The sequence below is a fragment of the Orbicella franksi genome, chromosome 8, assembly GCF_964199315.1.
Source record: "Orbicella franksi chromosome 8, jaOrbFran1.1, whole genome shotgun sequence".
NCBI lineage: Eukaryota > Metazoa > Cnidaria > Anthozoa > Scleractinia > Merulinidae > Orbicella > Orbicella franksi.
The window spans coordinates 19,089,988-19,115,676 of NC_138152.1; the positions used below are offsets into that span (position 1 = coordinate 19,089,988).

Here is a 25,689-nt window from a genome sequence, read left to right on the forward strand (position 1 = left end):
TTGAAATATTGCTCAATTTTGTACCTAATCCTCGAAAAATCTCTCCTTTTAGTAAAAAAAAGCTTTCGCAGCAAAACCTAGGCTTATTTAGCGTCATGGCAGCTAAAAAACCGTACGAACGGCAACGAGACCGGTGAAAAGGTTTAATGAGCAGCACAGTGGCTGTACACGTGCGTTATAACTCTGGGTACATTTCTTTACCGTCCTCTGCAAAACAAGAACGTGAATTGCAGTAAATGGTTTTACCCAGGAGTATCACCCGAGTATCAGTACGTAAATCTACGTACAGTTTGATAATGGCGTGTGATCGTCCCGGTGATGGTAGTTCTAAAAAGAACTGTTGTTGGTGACTGACGTTTCGACAACCTCAGCAGAAGTCATCTTCATGCATAGTCAAGTGAGCAATGTTAAGGACCTATTTACAGGGAGGGAGTGTTACCCTAGTAAGCGGGTCAACTTCAGCTGGAAGACAAAAGATAGCCCGGGTTTACAAGAAAAATTTCACAGGTAGGGTAACCCTACAACCCGAGAGAATTTTTGCGCGGTTACACTCAAAGGGTATGGAAACAATTGGAAAGTTAACCCGGGTGGGCGGGTTAACCCTACTTGGAGTGTTTACAAGGGAAAAAATTAACCCGCCTGCCAGGGTGACCCTAGCACGCAGATAGGGTAACGCGGTAACCCTGGCTGCCTTGTAAAGACGACGAAGAAAAAGAGGGAAATGTGTGAGTGCTAGGGTAACCCGCTTGCAAGGGTAACCCTCTCTCCTTGTAAACAGGCCCTTAGTCAGTCGATTGTGTGAGAGGTCTGGTCTGTTGAAAGTGATTGGTCGGTTTAGCCATGATGGCATTGTCTGTAAGCAAAGTTTGCCAACAGTCACTGGTCGGATCTAGTTAGTTTCGATCCGTCTATTGCGGTTTTCATGTGACGTCATCACTTTCCAAAACTGAAATCATCAGTCCTTTTTAAGTTTAGAATATTTTATAAAAGCAATGGAGAACTTTTTCCGTGTTTACATAGCTTCATCTAAACACTTGGGGGGTGAATAGGAGGATTATCGGAAGTTATGTAAACCCGAGACGCAGTCGAGGGTTTGCATAACCGTCTCGAATTCTTTGAACCCCTTGTGTTTAGATGAGGCTATGACATTTAAATGGCGGCCAGGAGCCATAATCGGGGACGGAGACCGTAAGCCCGCGCCATTTCTAGTATTGGGGCTGTCCCCATGATATGGGACAATTTTTCTATTTTTAGAACAAATTGCGCCATCGCCTACGGCACACGCGCGTACATGCTGCGAGGATTTTTGCGGATTTCGCGCGGGGGAAATGGCGTCAGAAATTCCCGAAATTTTTCATGTTTTTGGCCCACAACTCAACGCGTTTACGTCTGTTGGAATTTCGCTTAAGTATTTCCGTCGTAAGCTGCTCCAGTTTGAGTGAAGTAAGATGGTGTCGGCCTTAGGTATGTTCCGCTTTAAGCGGGTCTGCCTGATGTGCGAGCCAGCGAGCCATGCGAGTCATGCGAGCCAGGGTGCGAGCCAGGGTGCGAGCCAGGGTGCGAGCCATGCGAGTCATGCGAGTCATGCGAACCAGGGTGCGAACCATGCGAGTCATGCGAGTCATGCGAGTCATGCGAGCCACGGTTTTAACGTGAAAAAAAATATTAAATAACGAATATTATTATCCAACTGCAGCGACTACCGTCCAAAGAACAGTACAAATATACAGCGATATTGTACAGTTATTTGTGCAGTGGAAAACCTGTTTGCCGTACAGGTCAGCGTACGCACACAATACTGTCACACTCTCCCTCTTTCACTGATAAATTTATTTAAATCTCTTTACTAGATGTTTGGTGTGTAGTATCGCTTTATATTTTCACTCGTTGTTTGTATTTTGACTGCCCTACAGGCTCGTCAAAATACGACACAACTTGTAAAACTATACCGCGATACTACACACCAAAACATCTTATAAGATATATATGAATAACGCTGTATAAAAAAATAACGCTGTATTATAATATATACATGATTCGAGTTACATTAGTTACATGTAGCGACGGTTTTAATTTCATAGATGAGTCTAAAAAGTGACTATATTTAAGTGCGTGACCGTATTTATTTCGTTTTATTTATTTATTTATCTATTTATTTAGTTTTTTAAGATTTTGAATATCATTTTTTGAAAGGAGTGCAAATTGCGAAGAAACCTAAGTAAAACGATTTATCCATTGGCATAGTCAAGGTTCAGATACTGACATCAATACTGTATTGATTAGATAACACTATCAAAGTCACGCATTCTTTGTAGCCTTTAGAACGCGGTGGAGACAGAGACGTTCTTTGTTGTTCTTTGTGTTCTTGTTATTGTTGCTGCTACTCACAGCTTGTTCACAATTTTCCTTCTTTTAAAAAGTACAGTAGAATCCCGATGTTTTGGAGCCCCCGATTTTTAAACTTTCTATCATTCGAAGCAATCTTTTGGTCCCATTAACAAAAGAGAGTCAAAAAAAAGTTAGGAGAAATTTACCCTCATCCCTATATATCTCGAACCATTTTTCGTTTCTCTGGGAGGTTCGAGAAATCGGGAATCCATTGTATATACAACTTGAACTGACTTACTCTTTTGACTATTTTTTAGGTTTATTTTATTTAGTTAGTTGGTTACGTACTAGCAAGGTGAGTGTCTTGCTTTGCAGAGTGTTGAAATATCTCGTTTTAAAAGTAGATAGGAATAAAAAAGATCACTTGGCAAATGCAACAGGCTTCATTTTACCGAAGAGAAGTTTTTGAACATATAAACTGAAAAACGATGAGCCCGCCGTCCTTGATGACGTTTTTGAGAGAGGAGGCGGGTGAGATCGTTTTCAAATTATGTTAAGTTTTCAAGTCTATTTCTTTCTTTTGCTGTTCAGTCAAAGGTGTTTCGATTAACAGTGTCATTCCAGTTTTGTATGGGCAAATAAAAGAATTCCTGGACAATTTTCCCATGCACTGAAAACGAGGGCAAAAGAAGAATGTTCTTTTAATCCAGGACTTCTGTATTGTCCTGTAAGGGCCTTCTGTTGTGGCTTGGATATTACCCTCTGATAATTCTTTCTTACAGGTGGCGCATTTAGCGTCTTTTTTTAGATGCTCCTTTGTTTATTGTATATTTTTGTTCATCTTCTGGGTGACAAGTCACTTTAGATAGTGGGACGTTTTCTAGGAATGCCTCAATTATTTTTTTCCGCTGTTGATCAGTGAATTTTAGCTGGTACATAATCGGCTGCTCTTTATCAAATTTGAACAGATTGTGGAAAATCCACATCAGGTGGTGACATTCCTTTCTGCACCAAGCAGATGAACAGATGGAAGATTCCTTTTTGAGGCAAATCTCTTCTAGATACCCCATTGTATCAAGCACTTTAAAAGTGAAGCTGATCATGGAGGAATCACAATGAAGTAGATCCATGTGAACTCCTTCAACCTTGTCTTGGAATAATTTCTTTTGTTTTTTGGTCACGTGTCCAGCGTTTCTTTTCTTAACTTGCTTACTCTTCTGTTTTGTTTGATTTTTTCTGTCAGCCCTGTGAGTGTCTTTTGTGTTAATTTTAAACTGATGCTGTGCATGTGCGATGTCGTCAGCTTCTAATTCAAAGTCACCATCGATCATATCCTCTGCCTTCTCCACGATTTGTTGAATTGCGTCGGCCGACGCTTCCCTTGCTCTAACAATAACAATAACAATAACATTTATTATTTGTATTGCGCCTTTTCTATAAAATATTCAAAAGCGCATCACAACAATAATTAATAACTAAAATTTTACAAATCTTCCTATCAAAATCATAAAAAATATTTACATTAAATGGGTAAAAGATAATTACAAATAAAGATATAGATATGCTAAGATAACTGAAATGATTCCTTAAATAAAAATGTCTTAATTAAAGTCTTAAAAGATTCTAAGTTCGTTGTTCTAGCCATACTAACGGATTGTTTCTCAGAGCGGTCTCCCGCAGAAGGGCCACGACCTACTGTTTTTAGGCCAAGGGATTGTCTCTTTTTTTCTGCAGCCTCCAAAACAGCGCTTGCGCATTCCGCGGTTACCACGTCCAGCAGACTTTTCCTATATCCGGAGGCATGCAAAGACTTGGCATTTGCCACCTCCACAGAGGATGCTTCGCTGGACGACTGCGTGCGGCACCATTTCTGCCAGCGTGCTTTTCTTCGCCACCACCATGCCTTAAAGGACTTCATTTTTTTGACGTTTGTTGCTTTTTTTTTCGATCAGTTTTTCGAGTCTTTTTTCCGCATCTACTGCCTGCAAAGAGGTAGGAGAATTGTACGCATCCATCATTATTGATTTGAACTGATCTTTACTTTTTTGGTCGCTAAAATAAACGGAATTACGGTTGATGTCTTGTTTGAAATAAAAGAAGTCTGATATGGTCTTGGTTTTGACGTCTTCCCCCTTTGCCATGCAAAGACCTCGCCACAGAGCACCACCTTCATCACCGACGTATGATTTGGGACCCAATCCCCGTCCTAAGACCTCTTCAGTATCTCTGTCATATTCGCCAGCCACTGTTGGGAGAACTTTGTTAACGGCCGCATCAAAAGACTGCACCATTTTTTTCACGTTATCTGAATTTTCACCGGGTTTGGCTGCAAACATGCTGACTAATTTGACATTGAGTCTCAAGATGGGATCGTATGTGGTCATCTCAATTTCTGTGTAATTTTTTGCGCGGCTTTCGCAGCCATCGAGGCTTACTGGTTCGTCAACAATGCCAAGACTAATGATTGCACCTAATCGCACCTTCTGCTCAGACGAAAGAATGACATAATCGTCGCCAACACACACAATTAAATTTTCATCTAAATTTCTAGCAATAAAATCGTCCTTAAGCAATCGAACAGCTTCTATTTCCGATCCTCCAGGTCTCTTTTTCTTGTTGATGGTACTCTGAAGATGTTTTTTGTTGCTGTATTTTAAAGCTATCTCGTTCACCTCGTCTCCTTCTTTACCACTAAGTAAGGCCTCACGTACAACGTCCAATTGTAGTTGACCTGCTGATTTTGTAGGTTTTATACGGAGAATGTTTTCCAGTTCCTCCTTAGACGGCTTATCTTCTTCTTGCTTTGGAGAGCAATTGTGTTCCTGTAAATAGATTACTGTCATTTTTTGTGGCACCGGTCGTTTTCAATATATTTTCTTGCTGAGCAATGCTTTTTAATGGCTTCACAGTGACAGTGCACGCAACGCCTAGATCGATTAAAATCGACTTTGTTTGGAGACTTTTGAATTTTTAAATATGCGCACTTCTTGTTTGCGCATTCTAAGGAACCGAGACACAATTGAAGCGTCCTTCGCCCACCCTTACAAAACCCCGCTCTTTTGCATGGTTGTGCTCTACCCCACTTCCAGTTGTCTACAACCACCGACAAAGGCTCCGCGTCATTGTATTCCACTTCATACTTTGCAGAACCTTGAGGAGCCGGAGGAACCTTCTTCACCTGAACCGGTTTGAGTTTGTCAATTTCGTCTTGGTTGGCATACAGTCTACGTCCCTCTCTTAAAACGCTGATGTCCATATTGTCGTGGCTATTTCTACCAGTAAATACAAAAGATCATTAACACTTCAGGAAGAAAATTCTTTCAGAAGCATGGATTTTTGATCAACTACCACGACTATTTTCATATTTTATCATAATTACCCCCACTAACACATATGCAGCCATTTACTCTACCCCCCCCTCCTCCCAAAGAACAAAATCACAACGTTTATTTTCATGCGCACTTTTGTAATGGTCTCGAGGGCATTTCTCTGATTTCAGTCACCTGACGTCTTGAACTAATTCGTTTTTTGTATTGTTTGTTTGTCAGTAAAAAAATTCAGCTTAGTTAAATAGCACCCTCAAGTCCTTAAGTCGTTACAATAACTAATGAAGAACCTAAAGCTAGTGTTTTTCTTTGGTGCGAGACGAGGTCAATCTGTGCATACTTTTATCAAAACAGAACACCATTAACCTAAACCAGAAGAACTGAACATGCAGCCAACTCTCTATTACATCAAGAAAAGAATGATAACGTACTCATCGTCAGATAGCTTTTGCTTTGCGGGTGACCCGTGGGCTTGCTCTTTAGGTCTTTTAACTGGTGGTAGACGTGGCTTTTGAGGCGTGTTGTCATTGGAACTAAGTCCACTTACGCTGGCTATTAATTCTTCAATACTGTCATCCTGTTATGATAAAAAAGAACCGGCGTTTAGCTTGACTTCTGCTACTCTCTCGAACAGCGGCTCGTAATGGAGCCTAAAAGAACATATAACTCTATATTTTTGTGTGTTTAAAAATTTCGGAATCTTAGCCGACATGACAATTATACATGCTCGGCTTTAAGTTACAATTAAAAGCGGAGCTACTTATGGACATAATTAAGCGTAAGGGAAAAAGAGGATTTTTTCCTTGGATAAGAAACTGCTGGTCAGCTGTCAACTACTCATAACATGGATGTCCAATATCAAAGAGGTACCTACGGTAATGGTGCTACTCTCTTATTTTTCAAGGCATTGGGTTGGGCGCACGGACGGACGAACGGACGTACGGACAGTCACGTGACAATCAAAATTATTCATTATGGATGGGTTACCAAATTTTCTAAAGTAATGAGGCTCCACTAGCGCGCCTTCGGCGCGCTGGAGTCTGCTAATAGCATCTGGGTGAGAGGGCACAACGTAAATTAGTGATCACCTGGGTCTTACTTTAAAAGCCAATAAGAGGTACTGCGTCGCGAAAGGAATCATGGAGGAGGAACATTGGGACAGTAGTTTTGTTCTGTGTTCAGTCAGTATACAATCACTTACAGATGAAATACGCTGTCTCTTCCTAGTGGGTTGCTTAAGGGGTGAATCGACCTCCATGCCATCGTCGGAGCTTATTTCAACCACACTCTGATCACTGGTATCCCCAACTGTCGTGTTTATTTCCAGCTTGCATTTCTAAATCCAAAAAAAGGCAAGGGCTGTATAGGTAAAGTGTTGCAGTTCTGTATCTTCTGGTCATAGAGTCATCTCGAGTGGTATGTCATATTATAGCACAAGGATAATTTGAATTTTGCTGTGTACGAAGTAGCCTTTGGACGAGGAGTGTTCATGCAAAAACATTAAGTCGCATAATACGAGTAACAACAAATCATTGAACTGCAGTTTTGTGAGCGTGACTACGGACTCACATGATTTACGAGCACAGCTAAACACGTGAGTAAATTCCTCCTACATACCTTTAACAACTCGTCTTTTGGAGCTGCCTTTTCTTCAATTATTTCAATGTCTGATCCACAAGAAGATGTGTCATCAGAGATTTTTCTTCCCCTCCATAAACTCGTTCCGAGGTTGTATTCTTCTGTAGATTCCCACCCTTCCATTTCTTGATTTTTTCTTCCCTTGGGTATCTGAAATTAGACACAACAGAATGAGCTTTTCAGTGTATATACCGCTAATGCCGTTCATTTGATCTCCACCTCGCCTCTTCCCACTTCCTCCGAGAATAAGTCCCAGCCCACCCCCCCTCCCCCACAAAAAGAGAGGCAGAACCAAGAAGATTACGTGGCTAGAATTAGCAGTTACCCTTAAAATTGTGCCTTTGTTGTCGTTGCCCTTTGGCTTTGAAAGTTTTACTGGACGACTTTTTAGTTTCTTGAGCGCTTTGTTCCCGTTTGATTTTAGGGAAAAAACTACAAGTACGTTGCTCAGAATTTCCCCTGGAAGATTTCACTGCCGTTACATAGCTTGACGCCTGAAACAAATAAGAAAAGGTCGAGTAACGCAGCAAAACCGAATGTTTACGATAAAACAGTCCTGAACATAACCCAGTGACCAACTATCACATCAAAAACTCTGTCTGAAATTTAAACAGATCTTTATGAGTGAAAATGGTGTGCTGGAAGAAATTTCAATGTTAGCCTAATTGATTGTTTGTCAGAAATTGTATATTACAGGTCAAATCTGAACATGAACCCAAGTTCTGAAATGAACCCAGGCACATCTGTTTACATTATGTATAGCACATGAAAGTAGCCAACTGTACCCTTTGCTTGGGCTTCAATGCGACGTAGTGATTACCACCGTGTCCGAAGTAAAGAGTGCCGACTGAGGGACCCAGCTGAGGCTCCACAACTTTAACGAAATTGTCATCCTGTAAGATAAAGTTTAAACAAAACAACTTATTACTCCTTAGTTAAAAACTTTAAAATTTCGTTGTCTGAAAACAATGGGAACAAACAATGAACCTCTGAACCGGGAGGCAAGGAAAATTAGGCTTAAAATAATAAATATAGATAATCATAGAGGAAAAAAATGAGCTCCAGTGTATAATGAGAAGAAAGACTGGGAGTAGAGCTCAATTAAGGAATGGAGGTTAACAAGAAAAGAGTGATGTAAAAACTAATTACCAGAAAAATATTTCATTTCACTCCGTTTGTGTTTAATTCTCTTGACCAGATGTCATTGATGTCATCATCTGTTGTCTGTCACGCAATCACTAACACAATGGTAAAATAACTTACGTCAAACTAATGGCTTTCCAGATAATCAAAAATGAGGTTGTGCAAGATCTCCGACTTAAATCCCAACTGAAACGCTGCAGCCCGATAGAAACAGCTTCCATCACCGGGAGGATTAAAAGCAATTTAAAAACCTTCTTCTTCTATCCTCTGCTGAAGTTCCATTTCAATTTCCATTTTCTAACAAACCCCAAAAAGTAACATTTACAGTTGACAAAAAAAAAAAAAACTTTTACATTTCGCAATGTTAACCTCGTCTAAGGCTGTGCTGAAAATGTTCAAGAAATGCAACTAATACGTTAATAAAATGCTTTGTATCTGAATCTCACTTACCTCACTTGAATGATTTCAGAAGTAAATGCTACAAAAACACTTTCTACCTCTCCTGATAATTAATTCCTACTGGAACGAAAAAATCCACCTCCTTGGTTCTCTGTAATGCTGTGCCATGGAAGAACGCGGTAAAGGAATGGGGTCTAATATACACTTTTGTCCGAGAGAAACTGGGTTTGAAAACGATCAAAAATGCGGATGGACTCATGAATAAGTAGTACGGTATGATATATCTCATATACACACTAATTTTTTTTATTTTATTTATTTTTTCATTTTTCATTTTTCATTTTTCATGACTCGCATGACTCGCACCCTGGCTCGCATGACTCGCACTCGCATGACCCGCATGGCTCGCTGGCTCGCATATTAGTACAACTCGCTTTAAGCTTATATCTATCGCTGACCAATTTGTGTTCCGATGCTTCTTTTACATGAGCTGCACATTACTACACTTTAAATTTCTCATATCTTGAAGATTAACAGCTTTTCCATAACAAAGCAAAAAACTAGCTGGATATATTTAGATATAGCAGAGTTTCAGGACTTCATAGTTTCCTAGCTCCTCTTGCCACACGCTTGCGAGGAATTTGCCAGTATATCGGGACCGAAAAGTAAAACAAAATAATTGCTAGTTTGAGTTTCGCCTGAATTGTAAGCAACGCTTTATGTTTCATCAAGGCCCAATAACTTAACGTCCGTAGATTTTGCTCAGTTTTATTGGTGTATAAATCCAATAAATAGCAGTAAATTGTTTGGCGATGAATGAGAGCGCTCGCCGATGTGTGTTTTGAACAGTCAGTAAACATGACAAATTGTACTTCCGCCGCACTTTCGTGTGAAAACATACATCGAACTCAAACAGTAAGTCTATAGTTTTTAAATATGTTTAAGATTGATGAATGTTTGATAACACATTAAAAGCTAAGCTGAAAATATGTGAATAAAGCAGAAATAATGAGCAAAGTTACGATGACGCTTTCTTTAATCAACTTCGAATAACGATTATCGTTATTCGAAGTTGGTCGGATTTCGATTTTGTTGATCGAGTTATCAAAACTCCTTGTCTATTTTCATTTTCGCAGAGTAAAATTTCACTCTGTTGAAGAAACACACATGATGTTAGTAGCCTTTTTGCGTTCGTCTCAGAACAAAAGATAACGAAACAAATCTTAGTCAAGATTTGTTGACGATTGAAAACACCGACTCGGACTTGAAAGTGCACGAGCTGCACTATGCAAATAACTACTTGTACGCGTCAGACTTTCCTTTCAAAAACTTTTGCAAACTCGCCAAACAAGCAGAAACAATAAGAAACCATCAAAACAGGTTTTGGTTATGATTAAGCATTGTCTGAGAAACTCACAAATTAACTCGATACCAGAGTAGAGAGTTTTCTAGCTATATTCTTAAGTCAGAACAAACGCAAATTACAACAAGCGAGAGGAGATCTTATTATTCATTTCCAGCGCGAGATTGAAGTCCTGTTTTCGACCCTGAAAAACTCACCTTTTCCGTTAGCTCAGAGCATAAAACTAAATATAAGCGCCCTGGTTCTTAGTCCCTGCCTTATTCCCTGCCATCGCTGTGAAAATATGAAAGAGAATCTCTCAACTCTCACCAGTTGATCACGCAACGTGACAACATCCACGCGGGAGCCCCAGACATGTGCGTGGATCCGCGCGGATATATGACGTCAGGATGGCACAATTTGTTCTAAAAATAGAAAAATTATCCCATATCACAGGTGCGCGCGGATCCCAAGACTTACGGTCTCCGTCCCCGATTATGGCTCCTGTGGCGGCCTAAGACGAGTTATCTCCTGGTTATCGCTCGAATTTTTTGCTCACTGAACCGTTCTTGCACTAGAAGAAACATTAATTTCAATGTGTCGGAGCTCTAGACTAAGAACTTTTCGTGACGGAACCAGCAACTGTTAGTCAAATTAAGTGGGACTGTTTGAGGTCCGTTTATTGTCAGTAAAATTAAGTGGGTCTGTCAGAGGTCCCTTTGTCAGTTTCGTTTATTTCGTGAATAAGTCGTTTGTAAGGTGCCGGTTGTTGTGGACATCTGTTAAGGTGGCTCCCTATCCATGGATAGTTTTACGATCGCGCGAGCGCTGAGGAAGTAATCTGCGCGCGCTCAAAGGAAACGTCAGTGTTTTTTGATATTTTATTACGTCAACACGAGCACAAAAAGCAAAACTGACAGTGAATTTTCTCGCGTTTCCTTCGGTGAAATTCCGTAAAATTTGGCAGATTGGTAGAAAATATTTTACTTTAGTCGGAGCTCGTTTTTCAGGGAAATCTATAAGACCAGATTTTTTGCAGCGGTAAAAGACAAATTTGAAAATATCGAAAAAACTGCCTCTACAACCCCTACTTTTTTCGTGTTTAAAATTCGTATCCCGCTGGAAGCGATGTGATGTAAAAATTTTGGAAGATTTCACCGAAGGAAATTCATGAAAATCACAAATAAAACCATAAAAACAGTAAAAAACACTTTTGTTTGGGCATTTATTATTTAAGACTAAATCCCAAAATTTTAACAGAGATGATAGCAAAACACTATTTAATCATTGCTTATTACATGTAATAAGTTTGAGGGGACTAGGTGTGAAAGCGAATGCAAAAACAGCATTCAAAACATAACACTTGCGCGCACAACGCCATAAATGATTACCCTATGGAGCCACCTTAAGAGGCGTTTGTTCTGAGTTAGTGTACCAGCTTTCCAGAGTAAGTCGTCGAAAATAGTTTGTACTGCAGAGTCCCAGAATGATGAGGTTTTTCAGTTGGTGGTGTACAGCAAGGTAATTGTTGGCGTCACCATTTCTCGTAACTTGTTTGTGTTTAGTCAGTTTCGTGTAAAGGTTTCTACCAGTCTCACCGATGTAGGAAGCCTGGCAGTCGGAGCATTTGCTCCCGGTCTGCTGCTGGATTCGTCCCTGTTTTAACGTTGGTCAGTGTCGTAACGAAGTTGTAGGTTTGTAGGTTACACGGATGTTGTAGGGCAGTAGGTTCAGTGAGATGGTCTCGGAAAGGGTACGACACTTGGGTATAGCTACTGTAGTGACAGGTGTCGGGTTTCTGTTCGTTAACTTCGTTAACGTCAGCTTCAATAGGTCGGTGAATGTAGTATCTTTATTCGTCACGCAAGCTGTCCTGTGTCACAAATTAGTCACGCTGGTCTCGTCAAAGTCTTTATAGTTGGAGCTAATCCGAAAACCCTCGCGCCCTTTGAATCAGGTTTTCGTTAGTCGCGTGATTAAATTTATAAAGGTTTCACTATGCTGCGCCGCTCCTTTCATCCGAAAGTGGTCATCCAGTCCCTGTTCTAAGCTCTTAAAGCTTCTTAATTGCGTTCGACGAAGGAGAACGCATACTATTTCGATCGTTTTTCCCGCGGAATTTATGATGTCCCGCGGCTCTCGATCGCGATGCCACATGATTTCAGGGTTTGGACGCCAGCTTAGACTGGCCGACTGCGTGGCACAAATGGCCTCGATCTCATGTGGTCTTGTTTTCATTCCTGACATGTAGAGAAATTACTACTTTGAGATTTAAAATAGAAAGGAAAAATACAAATCAATTATTAGGTGGCCTGAGAATCAACGAGTACAGAGTACAGAGTCCTCAAACCATGACGATCGGTTGTACGTTTTCAAGTAACGTACCAGTCAAATCGAAGCTTCAACACTCTCTCCCCCCGGACAACCCCCCAGGCATTTCAATTTTTGGAAAATTTTTGTTCAAATCCTACCCTCCCCGGGCCAAAAAGCTTTTCAAATGCCCCATAATAGGTCCATTTCAGGTTATCAAATTCCCCCACCCCCGGAAAAATTACCAGATTACTGTTTTAACTTTTCAGTAGCTTCTATTATGCTTGTGAAGTTGTGTATGTAAACATGGTTTAATAGACAACACCAAAGAGAACCAAGGCCCTACATGCCACGAGGCACGGAGAGGACAGGTAACAGGTAATAATCAAAGAGAACAAATAACAAAGTTGACAAACTTTGATGTCGAATTATTATCAATAAACCTCTAATATAAAAGCAGCGTTTTGTCGACGTGGATCAACTGCATGTTATTATTACACTAGACCAATGTTCTACTCGTAGAGAAACACGTAGAGAATATTTCAATTTAAAATATGTGAATTTAATACCTCTGTTTCGACTGAAGCCAATTTTGTTAAATATTGGACACATCAGTAAAAGAGAAACAATTATTAAGTTGCCAAATTTTGGTGTCAAATTATTAAACCTTTAATTATGTAAACTTTTATTAGTTTAATTGAAATAATCATACTAGCACTCTGTCGATGCAGAACATAACTATAAATTTGTATGCTACTACCGCTGTGTCAGTATCAATGCGAACTTTCAAATTTGCGTAGTTTTCAAAATGAACTTAAACTATTTAAAGAATATATCGGTGTAAAATATGTTTGTTTCTGTTGAAATCATTTTTGTTTCTTCCTTCCTCTTGTTTCTTTTGCCTTCTGCACTGCCTTTGCACGGTTTTCTTTCTTTTCCTGAAGATGGCTAACCCAAATCTTCACTTCCTTTAAGGAAAGGCAACACTTTTTAGCCGATGTGATAAGGCCGCCTTGCGCTTCAATCCCCTGCTTGAAGGCCTCTTCAATAATTATAATACGGAACAAAGCTTGTGTAGGCCTTTGGTTTTCAACCAATCCGCGACGAATCCGCGACGAATCCGCAATCTTTTTCTTTGAATTCATCAAAGTTTTTCTCCGCCATGATTTATTAGCCCACGTGGAATCAGCGGGACACGTGACATGAAATCGAGGCTAGCGATCAAATTCCCCACCCCTTATGAGTGGTGATCAAATGCCCCATCCCCGGGACGACTAAGATGATCAAATTCCCTTCCCCCCGTGCAGGAAAAGGCGTCAAATGTCCGGGGTATGCCCGGGGGGGGGGGGGGGTTGAAGCTTCGATTTGACTGCTACATAAAGCCTGGTTCTTATATCCCGCCGACCTACCTGCGACGTAGTCGCCGGTTACAACTGACAACGTTCAGCGATCTGTCCCAGTGGGTCCCCGGCGCACCTGCGATGGATCGCCGACGTACTCAAATTTGCGCGAAATGCAAATCGAATTGCGCAATTTTCAACCATTTTACCTGTAAATATGGATCGAATCGTCTTACTGGAGTACGTTGCGCCCGCAGATGATGTTTACAACCGCCGGCTTGCCTGCGAAGTTGAACTCAGCTCAACTTCGCAGGCAAGCCGACGGTCAATGCCTGGAATAGATTATGATTCGGCTTATGATTATGATTATGATTCGGATTATGATCCGGGCCATGCCGGCGGGTATGTCCCAGGTATGTCGGTGGCATATGAGAACAAGGCTTAAGTTTTGAATATCGATCGAGGATTTGAAGCGGTGTCTGACATTTGCAAACTACAGACTGCAGACTATAGACTGCAGACTACAGACTGCAGACCGCAGACCGCAGACTGCAGACTGCAGACTACAGATTACAGACTCCATACAGTGGACCTCAGACCGTAGATTACAAGACGTTGACTGAGGACCGCTGGCCGCAAATCTTGAAGTGTCCTTTTGGTGTAGAAGTTACCACTATTTTTCAAAATATACCGTGTTCGTCATGAAAATCAACAAATATAAATTGGGCTTTAAGAGTAATATTTCCTCCGAAAATCTATGTAACTCAGTGATAGATTGCATGAAAATATTAGATGTATTCTTGAAATTATTACAATATTAAATTGTTTAAAAGGAGGTTTGTTTCCTGGAGATGTCAATGGAGACTTAGCCTGGGGTTGCCTAAGTGAAAGACTTGCAAATTTAAGCCTTTAGCCTGTAATTCCGTAGGATGTTCGTGGCACCGGCTGTGGCGATTGTTTCTTTTTTTGTCTGTATCACATTACCTCTATAAAACTGCTGATTTGCACTTACAAATTCGCATGGTGGATGATACTTGCCAAAATTAACAAAGCAAATGTCAAAACCAGGAACGTGGTGCGACAATATAATTATCCAGGCAGTATCCAATGCTTGTAAGGGACTGTGCAATAATTACCTGGAGAGAGAGAGGGGGGGGGGGTTTGGAAAATTAGAGGGGGGGGGGTGCATAGGAGAAAATGACAACAAGAGAGAGAGGGGGGGTGGATGTAAAATTTAATACATACATGGGGCATTACTTTTTCATTCCTTTCAGCAAACTGGAAAAGTAGTGGAAGTTCTTAGAGTTCAAATACAAACACTAACATTGGAATAAAACTGACAAATTTATCTACTCCAAGGTGTTCTGATCCATGAACTGTTGTTTTCCTATCTGAAGAAAGGTCTGCAAGAAGTATGTTCCCAGTACAACGTGGACGAGACTGCATGTAAAAGTTATGTACAGCACCTCGAGTTCCCCCATGCAAAAACCAGAGTAAGAGAAAGAACACTCTTCCGCTATTTCTTGGACAATTGAAAAAGATGTAAAAGCGCTTACCAACAATCAGCTGAAAATGTATCTTAATCAAAAAGGTCTTAAGATAAGTGGAAGCAAGGCCGAGTTGATTGATCGAGTTCTCACCCACGCACGCGGAAACCTTAGTGCCAGAGATGCTGTAGAAGATGAGGAATCTCCCAATTCATGCGAAGACGACACAAGCTCAGAGTCCAGTGATTCTGACGACTCCTCAAATGACTCTTCGACACACGTCGAAGAGTCATTTGAAGTGATGTTTGTACCGGAGGAAGAACTCCAACAAGTAAACTAGGTATGAGGGAATCAATGTGAGGAAACTTTTTTCAAGAGGGGGGGGGGGCGGTTAGCCTTAATATCATCATTATGTGAGGGGGGGGGGGTTGAAATAAATTTTTGCTTAATGAGAGGGGGGTATGACTTAGTTTTGGGCATATTCCACCCATTTCCCAGCCCTCCCCTCCAGGAAATTATTACACAGTCCCTAACTGTATTGACTCGAACGCACTCAGCTAATCCATGATTATTACTCGTTTACTTGATGTTTTCTTCCCCGGCGAAACACACAGAGCAATTGGCCAGCGGCTGTGAAAAAATCTTAGGCGAGCAGCTCAGTCGTGTTAGCTACTGGCCATGTCAATGCCTCTCTATCACAACTTGTAGCCGTCATGAAAATATGACCTATCAAGCCACAGCAATAAACGACGATTTATTTGTGCAACCACCTTTACCTTTAATACAGCAATTCAAAAGACTACTTTCTTTACATCATTTACAATCGTCTACACAACCGCATACATTGTACAAGGCGGTACTATCAGTATTACAATAAAATACAAAACACAAACCCTTCTGCTTCATGACACCTGTAAGGCTCGGCAAAAAACGAACCTGTTAAAATTACATTAAAACCTAAAACGGCAGTAACTTCTACATGCATTTGATTGACATGATACAGAATCCATACTCTATACCATGTCATTTTTATTGATAGTCTATTCCTGGATACATATGAACAGTGGAACGAACTATTTACCAAAGGAAAACTGCCCTGCCCGGCATCGAGTCACAAGGACAAGTCGTTATTTTGTGGAGAACCAAAGGAAACCAGAGATAATCGATATTACCAGACTTTTGAAAAAATACAACCCTTACTACACAAAACAACGACTTGCCCTTTACGATCGTCAGTGTAACAAGTATTTGCAGGTTCTTTATACAGTACGTTGGTTACAAAGTAATACACTGTATTCACGGGTGGTCATTTACAAATGTACAAAATGTACAGGAATTTCATTAAAGTGGCCAAAGGTATACATCTAATAACTTGAAAAATTATTACTTTATGGTTTAATTTTGTTACAATGTTTTGAATCAAATATATAGAAGCTCGGGTTGTTCATGTGGACTGAATTAAATCCAAATATTTCACAACATACGTACAAAACATAGAAACTTGAATGTTCTTGAAACATGGTTGGCAATCAAGCGATACTTAACGTCTCCTCAAGGTTAGAGCTCACTCATTCAATAAACAACAGTTAATTATATATTCAGACCTAACTATCCATCGGCCAGCTAGGCATGGTTAAGAAATATTTTGCATCATTAATTGAAACATTCACACTTCTTGTTCTTAATTCTGAAGCAAGAACCGGGTAGTTTAATAGTGATATTTAAAATCAATTGCAACTATTAGAAGGTTGGAAAAATATTAACTTGTGAGTATTCGGCAATTCTCTCTTTATTACACGAGGAATGCTCATCGTCAATTTTCACATCAACAGTGTTGTCATTACCATTGTCGCCATAAGGTTTTAATTTCTGTAAAGCAGTGATAGTCATGCTCTAGCAATAGATTCTACTCAGCTGCAACTTTTTATCCTGTACATGCTAATAGGTTTGCTACAGAATGCAAAAACAGTATTTGAGCAAGCAATTTTTATAACCTTCTACAATTGCAACCGAACGATTGAAGTGAAAAGGAATTGATTTAACTGACTCTCTTTCTTCCTGGAATTACGCTGTAGCTTACCAGACAAAGCAAATATGCAAGATCTCTTCAAATGCATTGACCTGACAAATTTTCCTACCACAGAATATGCTAAGTGTAAGAAAATTCAGTGTTCAAAATTCATTATAAGATGGACTTGCTCCTAGTCTACTATTCGGTTTTGGAATGAAAAAGTGTTCCACTGAACTAACTAGCTGTTGAGGAAACAAATATCCAAGATTGAACAACTCTGAATTATCAAGCACATGCTAATTACCACAGATTCAAATTCACCAACCATAAGAATGTTCCTAAGCTTATTCAAAAGGATTACAATTTACAGGCAATAGATTAACAGTCCTTTACTATCCATACTAACAAGCCATCTCCTGTACATATGGTACAATTGTACACTTAACTTATTATACATAATTCATTTCTTTTTGAAGGCTCATGTTTCATAGTAAAATGTCCACTGCATTATTACAACAGTATTGAATTGATAAACGTTTACAACTCCTAAAAACCCACATAGGATAAGAATACCAAGAAAATGTCTTTGCTCTTCATATATGATCAGCATTATTTTTTGTTTCTGTTTTACACTTTGTTCAGTTGAGTACATGTATGTGCAACTATTACGTTTCCAAAAATCTCTTCAATCCATTAGGACTATGATCATCTTTCAACAAACATACATAATTCACAATAAATTTATAAGTTATACTAGGCATGCAATTGATATGCAACTTAATTTTCTGAGTGCAGCTGTACTCTTTCACAGCCAGTTCATTAAGATTCATAACAGTCTACTGAAATGATAAAATACAAGCTTGAATCTGACAATGTTTGAACTTGCCAGTAAGAACCACCTTGCATACTTTGTTTAAAGACACTAAAACACTTTAAAGCAACAATTCACTAGACAGGATAATATAAGCTGAATAATTTACAATAATACAAAGATGAAAACCATGCTCAACCGAATCAATTGAAAGTAAATCTAGATCAAAATCAGCTTTAAGATTCATGTTGTAAGAATGAAATTTTAAAACATCTATTCAAAATAGTCTAATAGCATTTGGAAGAAAACAACATGGCTGGGATAAGAAATTTTTCTAAAGTAAAGGACCATTGGTCAAAGGGAGAAAATCAGGTGTGGGCTTCATGGTCATGTAATATTTTTCTAACTTTGCCAAAATGTGTTTTCCATATGTGTACTTGCGCAGTGTAGCAACATGAGGTCGAATCCTGTGCATCAGGAGTTTACGTTGAGGGGGTTCAGCCACATCAATCATCTTCTGGATGACGTAATTTGCAAACTGATCTTTCATCATGGTATACAAGGCACTACAGGAAGAAAAAATTGTACCAAATAAGATTCAATATCATCACCATGTCACAGGGAAGCCAACATTTAAAAATTCTACAATAATACTGTAAATGGGACAAGATCAGATAAAGCAAAGAGTACTTGGCACTCAGTCTAAACTCTACAAAGTCCTGGCAGCCACCACTCACAGACAGTGTCTCACCACTTTGAACACACTTAAGATTCCCTGTTGTACCCCTCATGGTAAAGTATTAAATTGCTCTCACTGACTAAGTGCTTTGTCTATTTCAGGGCTTGCATGAGTTGTATTTCATTACGATCAATGAAAACCAACTGTTCTACAGATTCCTAACCTTAATTTCTACCCTAAGCCAGACAGCAGCCAATGCTCTGCGTCATTTGATTTTGAAAGCAAACCCCACAGGTGGGAGATTCAGGCACTGTCCAACAGTATGCCAGAGAAATTTGAAAACGCGGCTATATTTCTAATAACGTTTCGTTTAAATAGCAAAACTCAATGACACATGTTTCTGTTACTTTACGCCTGCCACGTTTGTGTCCCTCCGAGGGGCCCCAGCATGGTGTCTCCATACAAAGCTGTATAAATTTGGGTGAATCACTTCTCCAAATAACACATGAATGAAAAACCACTCAGACCTCAATCTTGGCGAGGTTGCTTATATAACAATCATCTATCAAATCCCAGATTTTTGAGATGATTTATTGAACGGTTACGATATTTGGCGTCACATTGCGTGACAGCGCAAACCAGCAATTGCTGTTAAGGACGAATAAATCAATCAGAACTGACCTCCTGAGCATATTTTTTGAGGACTTTACAGGTCCGAAAAAGATGGTTTTTAGTCTTGAAATCGTGAGTTCAAAATGTGTTTATAACCATGGTGTCTTGCAGGTCAAATCTACAAACTTCCAACATCTTGTTTTCATTCCTAATACAGGTAAATAACTTCTTTGGGACTTAAACCGGAAAGGAAAACTACAAATCAATGTTTAGCCCATTATCTCCTGGAGCTTTTTGCCAAAAACATATATTTTTTGGACATCGTCAGCCTGGATATGAGCCAAATTAGCTCCAATCTACTCGAAAACACATTTACAACACGACAGCATGCCTTTCCTTTCCACTAGCATTGCATTTTAAGACATTTTTGATTGGGCATGCGCAGAAATCAAAATTTCGAGATTTCGTTTTTGGACAAGAAAGTGACGTACGTCTTTAGGCTTTTTGGTTTTTTAAATATTTTTTTCACCTTTCCTTTTACTACTATCCTTATTTTTAGGGTGGCATAGGCGTCAATGGTTACGAGGCTCCAACAATGGAACCAAGGAGAACAGAGTTCCTATTTTTTCCTTTCCACTAAAAGTATCACAAAATGTTGAGTGTTTATGAACAGTTATCCAATCACCTTATTACAAAACGGGAATGCGTGTGGAACAGCAACAGAACGCGTCCTGTCAAGCGTTCCCTGTTAGGCTTCTTTTGATCGGTACTGTTATTAATTAATTTATGCATAATCAATGCTCTTGGCTTCTGTTTGGAATTTTTTCGCACACAAAGAGATACCTGGTAATATTATTTCTTGTTTTCTAATCGATTTTACACACCAGGTCGAGTTCTTTTTTTGATATTTTTTTAATATTTTGGCCCTTCAGTTATTGAATTATAGGTAAATGATGTCTTGAAACCCGACCTTGTGTTTGTGGTTACTGCCCATGTGGTTTATTTTTTGTGCTTTTGCTTGCTCTGAGATATTTTAAAAAAACGCCAGGAAATTAAGGGTGGTCATGTGCAATTCTATGCAGGTGTCAATGGGTTAAATTAATGTCATCAATTGATGTCTGTGCTACTCCATATTAGACATTCTAAGAAATACAAATAAGATTACTCAATGGTACAAACAATCAAGAGGTATACCTGTCATTACTACTGCAAACTTCATCAATGAGCATAGCTCTTTCTGCACGAGATGCGTGGGTTACACATTTTTCAACCACATTGCTGAAAATTAAAGTACAAATATGAGTTTCAAAGAAGAACTTAGTTTTACAACCTTGCACTACAAAAGAGAGATAGAATAGCAACTTGCACACCAAGTTTTCTTCTGTACAAAATAACTCATTTTTATGCCATTACATTCAAAGCTGAATGAGAATTTCCAGTCAATGCTAAATAACATGACTTTCCACTGACAAGATAAATAACACTTTCCTGAGCAAAACCAAGCTCAGTAATCCCTATTATTAAACATTGAAGTCTCAATCCCTATTCTCTGAGCTGCAGATGATTCTAGATATCTTGTCATCAGCCAAGCATGGTTGCATAAAGTTTAAGTGGCTATTACCCCAACCTGGTTAATTAAGCATTGTAAAATGTGGTTTCCTAACATGCTGATCATGGGTTGTACTACATCCACCAATTTAAGTACTGTAAACCATTGTCAGACACCTTTACCTACATTTAAAAAGAAGATTTTCCCTTTCAAGGCAAAAGCATGTGCATGGTCTTTCAGTAAAAAAGGTAGCACAGCAACTCATACCAGTCTGGTAACAATGTAATTTCCTCAAAGAAACTGTACCTTGCAAATTTGTGCTGGCTAAAAATAAGAATGTGGCCTCTGAGTTCATGGACAATCTTGCTCTTGTCTTCAGGTGTGCCATGTTCTAGGACATGTTGAATCACATAGTTGCCATATTGATCTTGAACTAGTCTTTCAGTATGCTGGTGAAGTTCATCCAGTATTTGAGATGTCTGTTCTGGCATGCAGTGTTCTAGGATGCGCTGGATGACACGGCACCCATAAGGATGGGTTGACAGAGCATACACCTATAAATAAACACATTTCACTCCGTAACAGAACTTTTGACATGTTATTCTACAGTTAAACCCTTTAAAGACCTCAGAGTTGTTAATTTTTTAAACTGCTACTTTAGGGCAATAAATAAAAAAATGGCTCTAGCTTCCCCACAAAAAGGTTCCACTGTCACCTTCTACCAGATGAGCCACTTTCCAGTAGAGAGCCTATTTGATTTATAAGCATTTAACCTCTGGAAAATGATTTATAAGCCAGCTTGTGCTATTCACAATTGCAATAATGGGGTCATGGAATACAAACAAAAAATATCTTCTGGAAGATGTACATGCATGCACTGCACAGAACACAAGTAATTGTACCCTGAATCACACAAAATTTACCTGAGCTTGAAAGGCACCAATAATGAACTGAAGAGAGGATGGGTCAACACACTCAATACACTTCTGTACCACATGGTTCCCATTCTGATCCTTGACACACTTCAATACATGTCCATCTAATTCCCTCACCAGATCATTCTAAAGTTAAACCACAGACATAAACGAAGTTAGTATAAGGTAAACATGATGAGAGGTAACGAGACAAACAATGATGATAGCTTCAGTTCACACAGCTAGTTACATTAAAATACAAGGAGGACAAATTTATCATTTGCTTCAGAGGGACTGAGTCAAAGACAACACATCATGAAATAATCGGTCAATGTTTTTATGTCTGTAAAATGTTTAACCTTCCTCAGCCCGAGCATCTTTATTTGATTTTGCTTGTTAATATTCACTTGTTATCTGCTTAACTTCATCTGGATGGGGCTATGCAAGCCATTTTTGGACTTCAGTGTGCATGTTAAACCAATCTAACTGGTTACAAAGTCATTGTTTCTGTACTGTACAACTTGGCCATAACATCAATTTGTGGGATATCTATTATAAACATCTGAGGATTTCACTTGCCCAGTTGTACAGAAGTTTGTCGGGTGGCCTTGGTTGGGGTAGTCACACTGTAACAAGTTTACTTCAGAGTGAAATCTGGTTGTTAATTCACAACCTTCTGAAGTTGTCTATCTTCTTTATCTACTATTCTTATCCCTTCAAGCTGATCAGGTATATCTTATGCCTCCCTTACATCTCGCTAAGTAGTTTTGAGCAGACAAGAAAGCTTGTAGCTCTCCTTTGTACAACGGTGACTTCAGTGGAACATGATCAACTAACTGTGGAAGTTCAGGACTTCCAGAAAAGACAGTTATAATCCTTACTTAGCAACTTTGTGGTCATTACGAAATAGAGTTATTCAGAGCAGATAATATCCACTTTATAAACGTCAAATCACAAATGTTGACAAAACAATCTACACTATCAACTAAATAGTGACAGATACCATGGGTAGCTTTGCGGGTCCTTCTGAATAACCGGGGCTCAATAAAACATAAATTACTGACAGCCGCCATACCTGAACATCTGGAGAAATGCATTCCAACGCTTTCTGTATCACACGGCATCCATACATCTGTAAGGCAAGAGGCAACACATGTCCACGGATGCAGTTTGCAAGGTGATGCTTCTGATCAGAACTCCCAAACTCAAAGAACTTCTGAATAACATAGTTTCCAAACACATCAGTCATCAAACTGTATGCAGCTGGAAGGATTTCATGGAACACCATCTGCTTTTCATTGGGAGAAGCACGTTCCAATTTTTGCTGAATGAATCTTGAACCATGCTGGTCTTGAGAAAATTCCACAATGTGATTTGCTAAGTCTCGGAGCTGGATATTTGGGTAACGATTATTGCGGAAGTCCTCTAGAAGTCTACTCCTGCCAGTTTCTTTCCCTCTAGACCCTCGAAAGCTGCTTCCCCCTAGAGAAGAAGTGCCAAATTGCATTCCACTAAGGCTACCAAGTGATGCTTGATACTTAGTGTGGGACTCTCTTGGAGCAGCTGCAAGTTGCATGTAACGTGAGAGCCCATTAGAAATGGGGCTACCAACAGTGAAGCCAGACTGTCCCCCATATCCTGACTGGCCACCAAAACCCGACTGTCCCTGTGAGAGAAGAGGAGGAGTTGGTAGCTCCTGAGGAGCATTGTAAGAAGGCTGTGCTGAAATTGATAAACTGGCAAGACTGCTTACAGCACCTGGGGCTGCATAGTACTGGGTAATTCCTGCACGTTTGCCAAATTCTGTGGCATTCATTGAATCTCTCCTTGTTCCTCCTCCTGGAATGGTTCCTACAGCACCAACACCGGAGGTACCTCCCACAACACTACCAAGCAATCCCAGGGCACTGCTGTTTAATTGTGGCTGCTGTTGTGTCTGTTGTCCAAAAAGCCCAATGTTAGATGCCCCACCCATTGAACTGGCAGTTCCCATTCGTCCTGTTCCAACAGAACTGGCACCTGCATTCTGAGCATTTACCACCACTGGTGACACCATTCTAAGGGCTCCCATTTGACCAGCAGCCATTTGGGCAGTAGCCATGTTGTTGACATTTTGAGCATTTCCAAGCACCAAGTTTCCTGACTGATCATAATATGCCGTGGCTCCTAACCCTAATGGTGTTGTACCAGGTGGAGCAATTAGCTGGTAGTTAGTGCCAGTAGATGCAGCTGCAGCCATGGCCTGCTGCTGGTGTGATGGTGGTGTCCCAATGATTTCCATCTGCCCCTGCATGGGCCGCCCAGTCATCCCTCCTGAGTTGGAACGAAGTAACTGAGCATGTTGAGCCTGTTGCTGCTGCTGCTGCTGCTGTTGCTGTTGTTGGAGGTACCCAGCTCCTGTGTTGGACGCTCCAGCAGAATACATACCCCATGGTTGAACACTATATGCTGCATACTGAGGATGGACCACTTGAGGTGCACCACCACTGACAGCAGCAAGCGATGGATTACCATATGGATCTTGTGTAGGCTGTGCTGTAATGAAATATGGGTTTGGATGTCCAATACCTGTGGACTGTAAGCCAGACTGCATTCCCAGTTGTTGCTGTTGCTGCTGTTGCTGTTGTTGTTGTTGCTGCTGTTGTTGGGCAGCCATTGCCAGTGCCAACTGATGCTGGTGTGTCAGGTGAAGAGATTGACCATGCTGAGAAGTGACATTATTATGGCCTTGCAAGGATGCCCCAGAAACCATCACAAAGTCTGAAGGGCTTGTAGGAGTGCCAATCACAGGCTCCCTCTGGGTAGCAAATGGCAGCTGCTCCAGTTGCACACTTTCAAGAGGATCTATTAAGGGCACAGGTGTGACAATGTCTTCCATAGGATCTGACTGTTTAAAAGGCTTGCCTTTGTTCTGGCCCACTGGTGGCTGAGATGGTGGCTGTGGCTGAGTGGCCTGTTGACCATCTTGCTGCTGCGAACCTGAAGTTGGGGAAGGTTGTCTGCTGCCTGGAGTACGGCTGAAGAAAGAAGGAAAACAAAAACAAACTTAACAATTCAATTTCTAAACAGAGTGGAAGCCTGTCAATACGGTCACCAACAGGCAGGAAAATCTTGTTTTAACGGAGTACCGTCAAATTTCCTGACTGGAATAAATTGAGTAACGTCTTCACAGATATATCACAAATGCACTTCTTAACAACTTCTTTTTAATAAACAAGTGAACTGCGTCTTTAGGCTTTTCGATTTTTTTTTTCCCCCTTTCTTTTTTCTCCTTTTCTTTTCTTTTTGCTGCAGTGATTGACCTTCTATTTGCTTGCTTCCAGTTTAAAACATTCTGAGAAAGCACCATCGAGACAGGCAATTTTTGCCATGGAGTAGCCACGTGTAGTGGCAGGAAATTTTGCTCTGAGTTTTTCACTCAACTTTTTGGGCAATTTTGTGCATATCTCGGGCTCCACTGAGCTGATCACTTGATCTGGGTATCATTGGAAAGATCTTCTCCTCCTGCAGAAGTTGAGCATAGATGATGCCAATTTTGGTCAAAGGTGATGACGTCAGAAGTGGAAGAAAGGCCAAGGCTTGTCACGGCTGGTTACGGCCAGCACAGGAGTCAATGGGTTAAGGAGGTGACCCTAAGGCAGGGTTCCACTGTGTCTGAGGAAATCTGTTCTTCAGCGTAGAATTAAAAGTAACTATATGGTGATGGTTTAAAATGATGTTTTCCAATGGACATGTGAAGGATTAAATATAATAGTCAGGTAAGGTAATATGTCGTGTTAGAAGTAAAATACTTCATGAGA

The 25,689-nt window shown here is 40.2% G+C and overlaps 2 protein-coding genes across 2 annotated transcripts in view; both read right to left on the reverse strand.

The window, feature by feature from the left end:
• Window positions 1–5,029: 5,029 nt before the first annotated feature.
• On the reverse strand, window positions 5,030–7,526 carry LOC145495427 (uncharacterized). The gene is made up of 4 exons (XM_081475037.1): window positions 7,272–7,526; window positions 6,856–6,990; window positions 6,086–6,231; window positions 5,030–5,600 (listed from the first exon to the last, which is right to left on the reverse strand). Exons 1-4 carry the CDS (start codon window positions 7,413–7,415, stop codon window positions 5,168–5,170), a joined length of 858 nt encoding a protein of 285 aa, XP_081331163.1. The 5' UTR covers window positions 7,416–7,526; the 3' UTR covers window positions 5,030–5,167.
• An 8,544-nt stretch (window positions 7,527–16,070) lies between these two features.
• LOC145495187 (pumilio homolog 2-like) overlaps window positions 16,071–25,689 on the reverse strand; it is a 34,858-nt gene continuing 25,239 nt past the window's right edge. The window contains exons 6-10 of the mRNA XM_081474768.1: window positions 22,965–24,906; window positions 21,899–22,036; window positions 21,282–21,529; window positions 20,621–20,704; window positions 16,071–18,701 (exon numbers count right to left, since the gene is read on the reverse strand). Coding sequence (XP_081330894.1) covers window positions 18,470–18,701; window positions 20,621–20,704; window positions 21,282–21,529; window positions 21,899–22,036; window positions 22,965–24,906 — 2,644 coding nt within the window. The 3' untranslated portion in view covers window positions 16,071–18,469. The remainder of the gene's footprint in view (window positions 18,702–20,620; window positions 20,705–21,281; window positions 21,530–21,898; window positions 22,037–22,964; window positions 24,907–25,689) is intronic.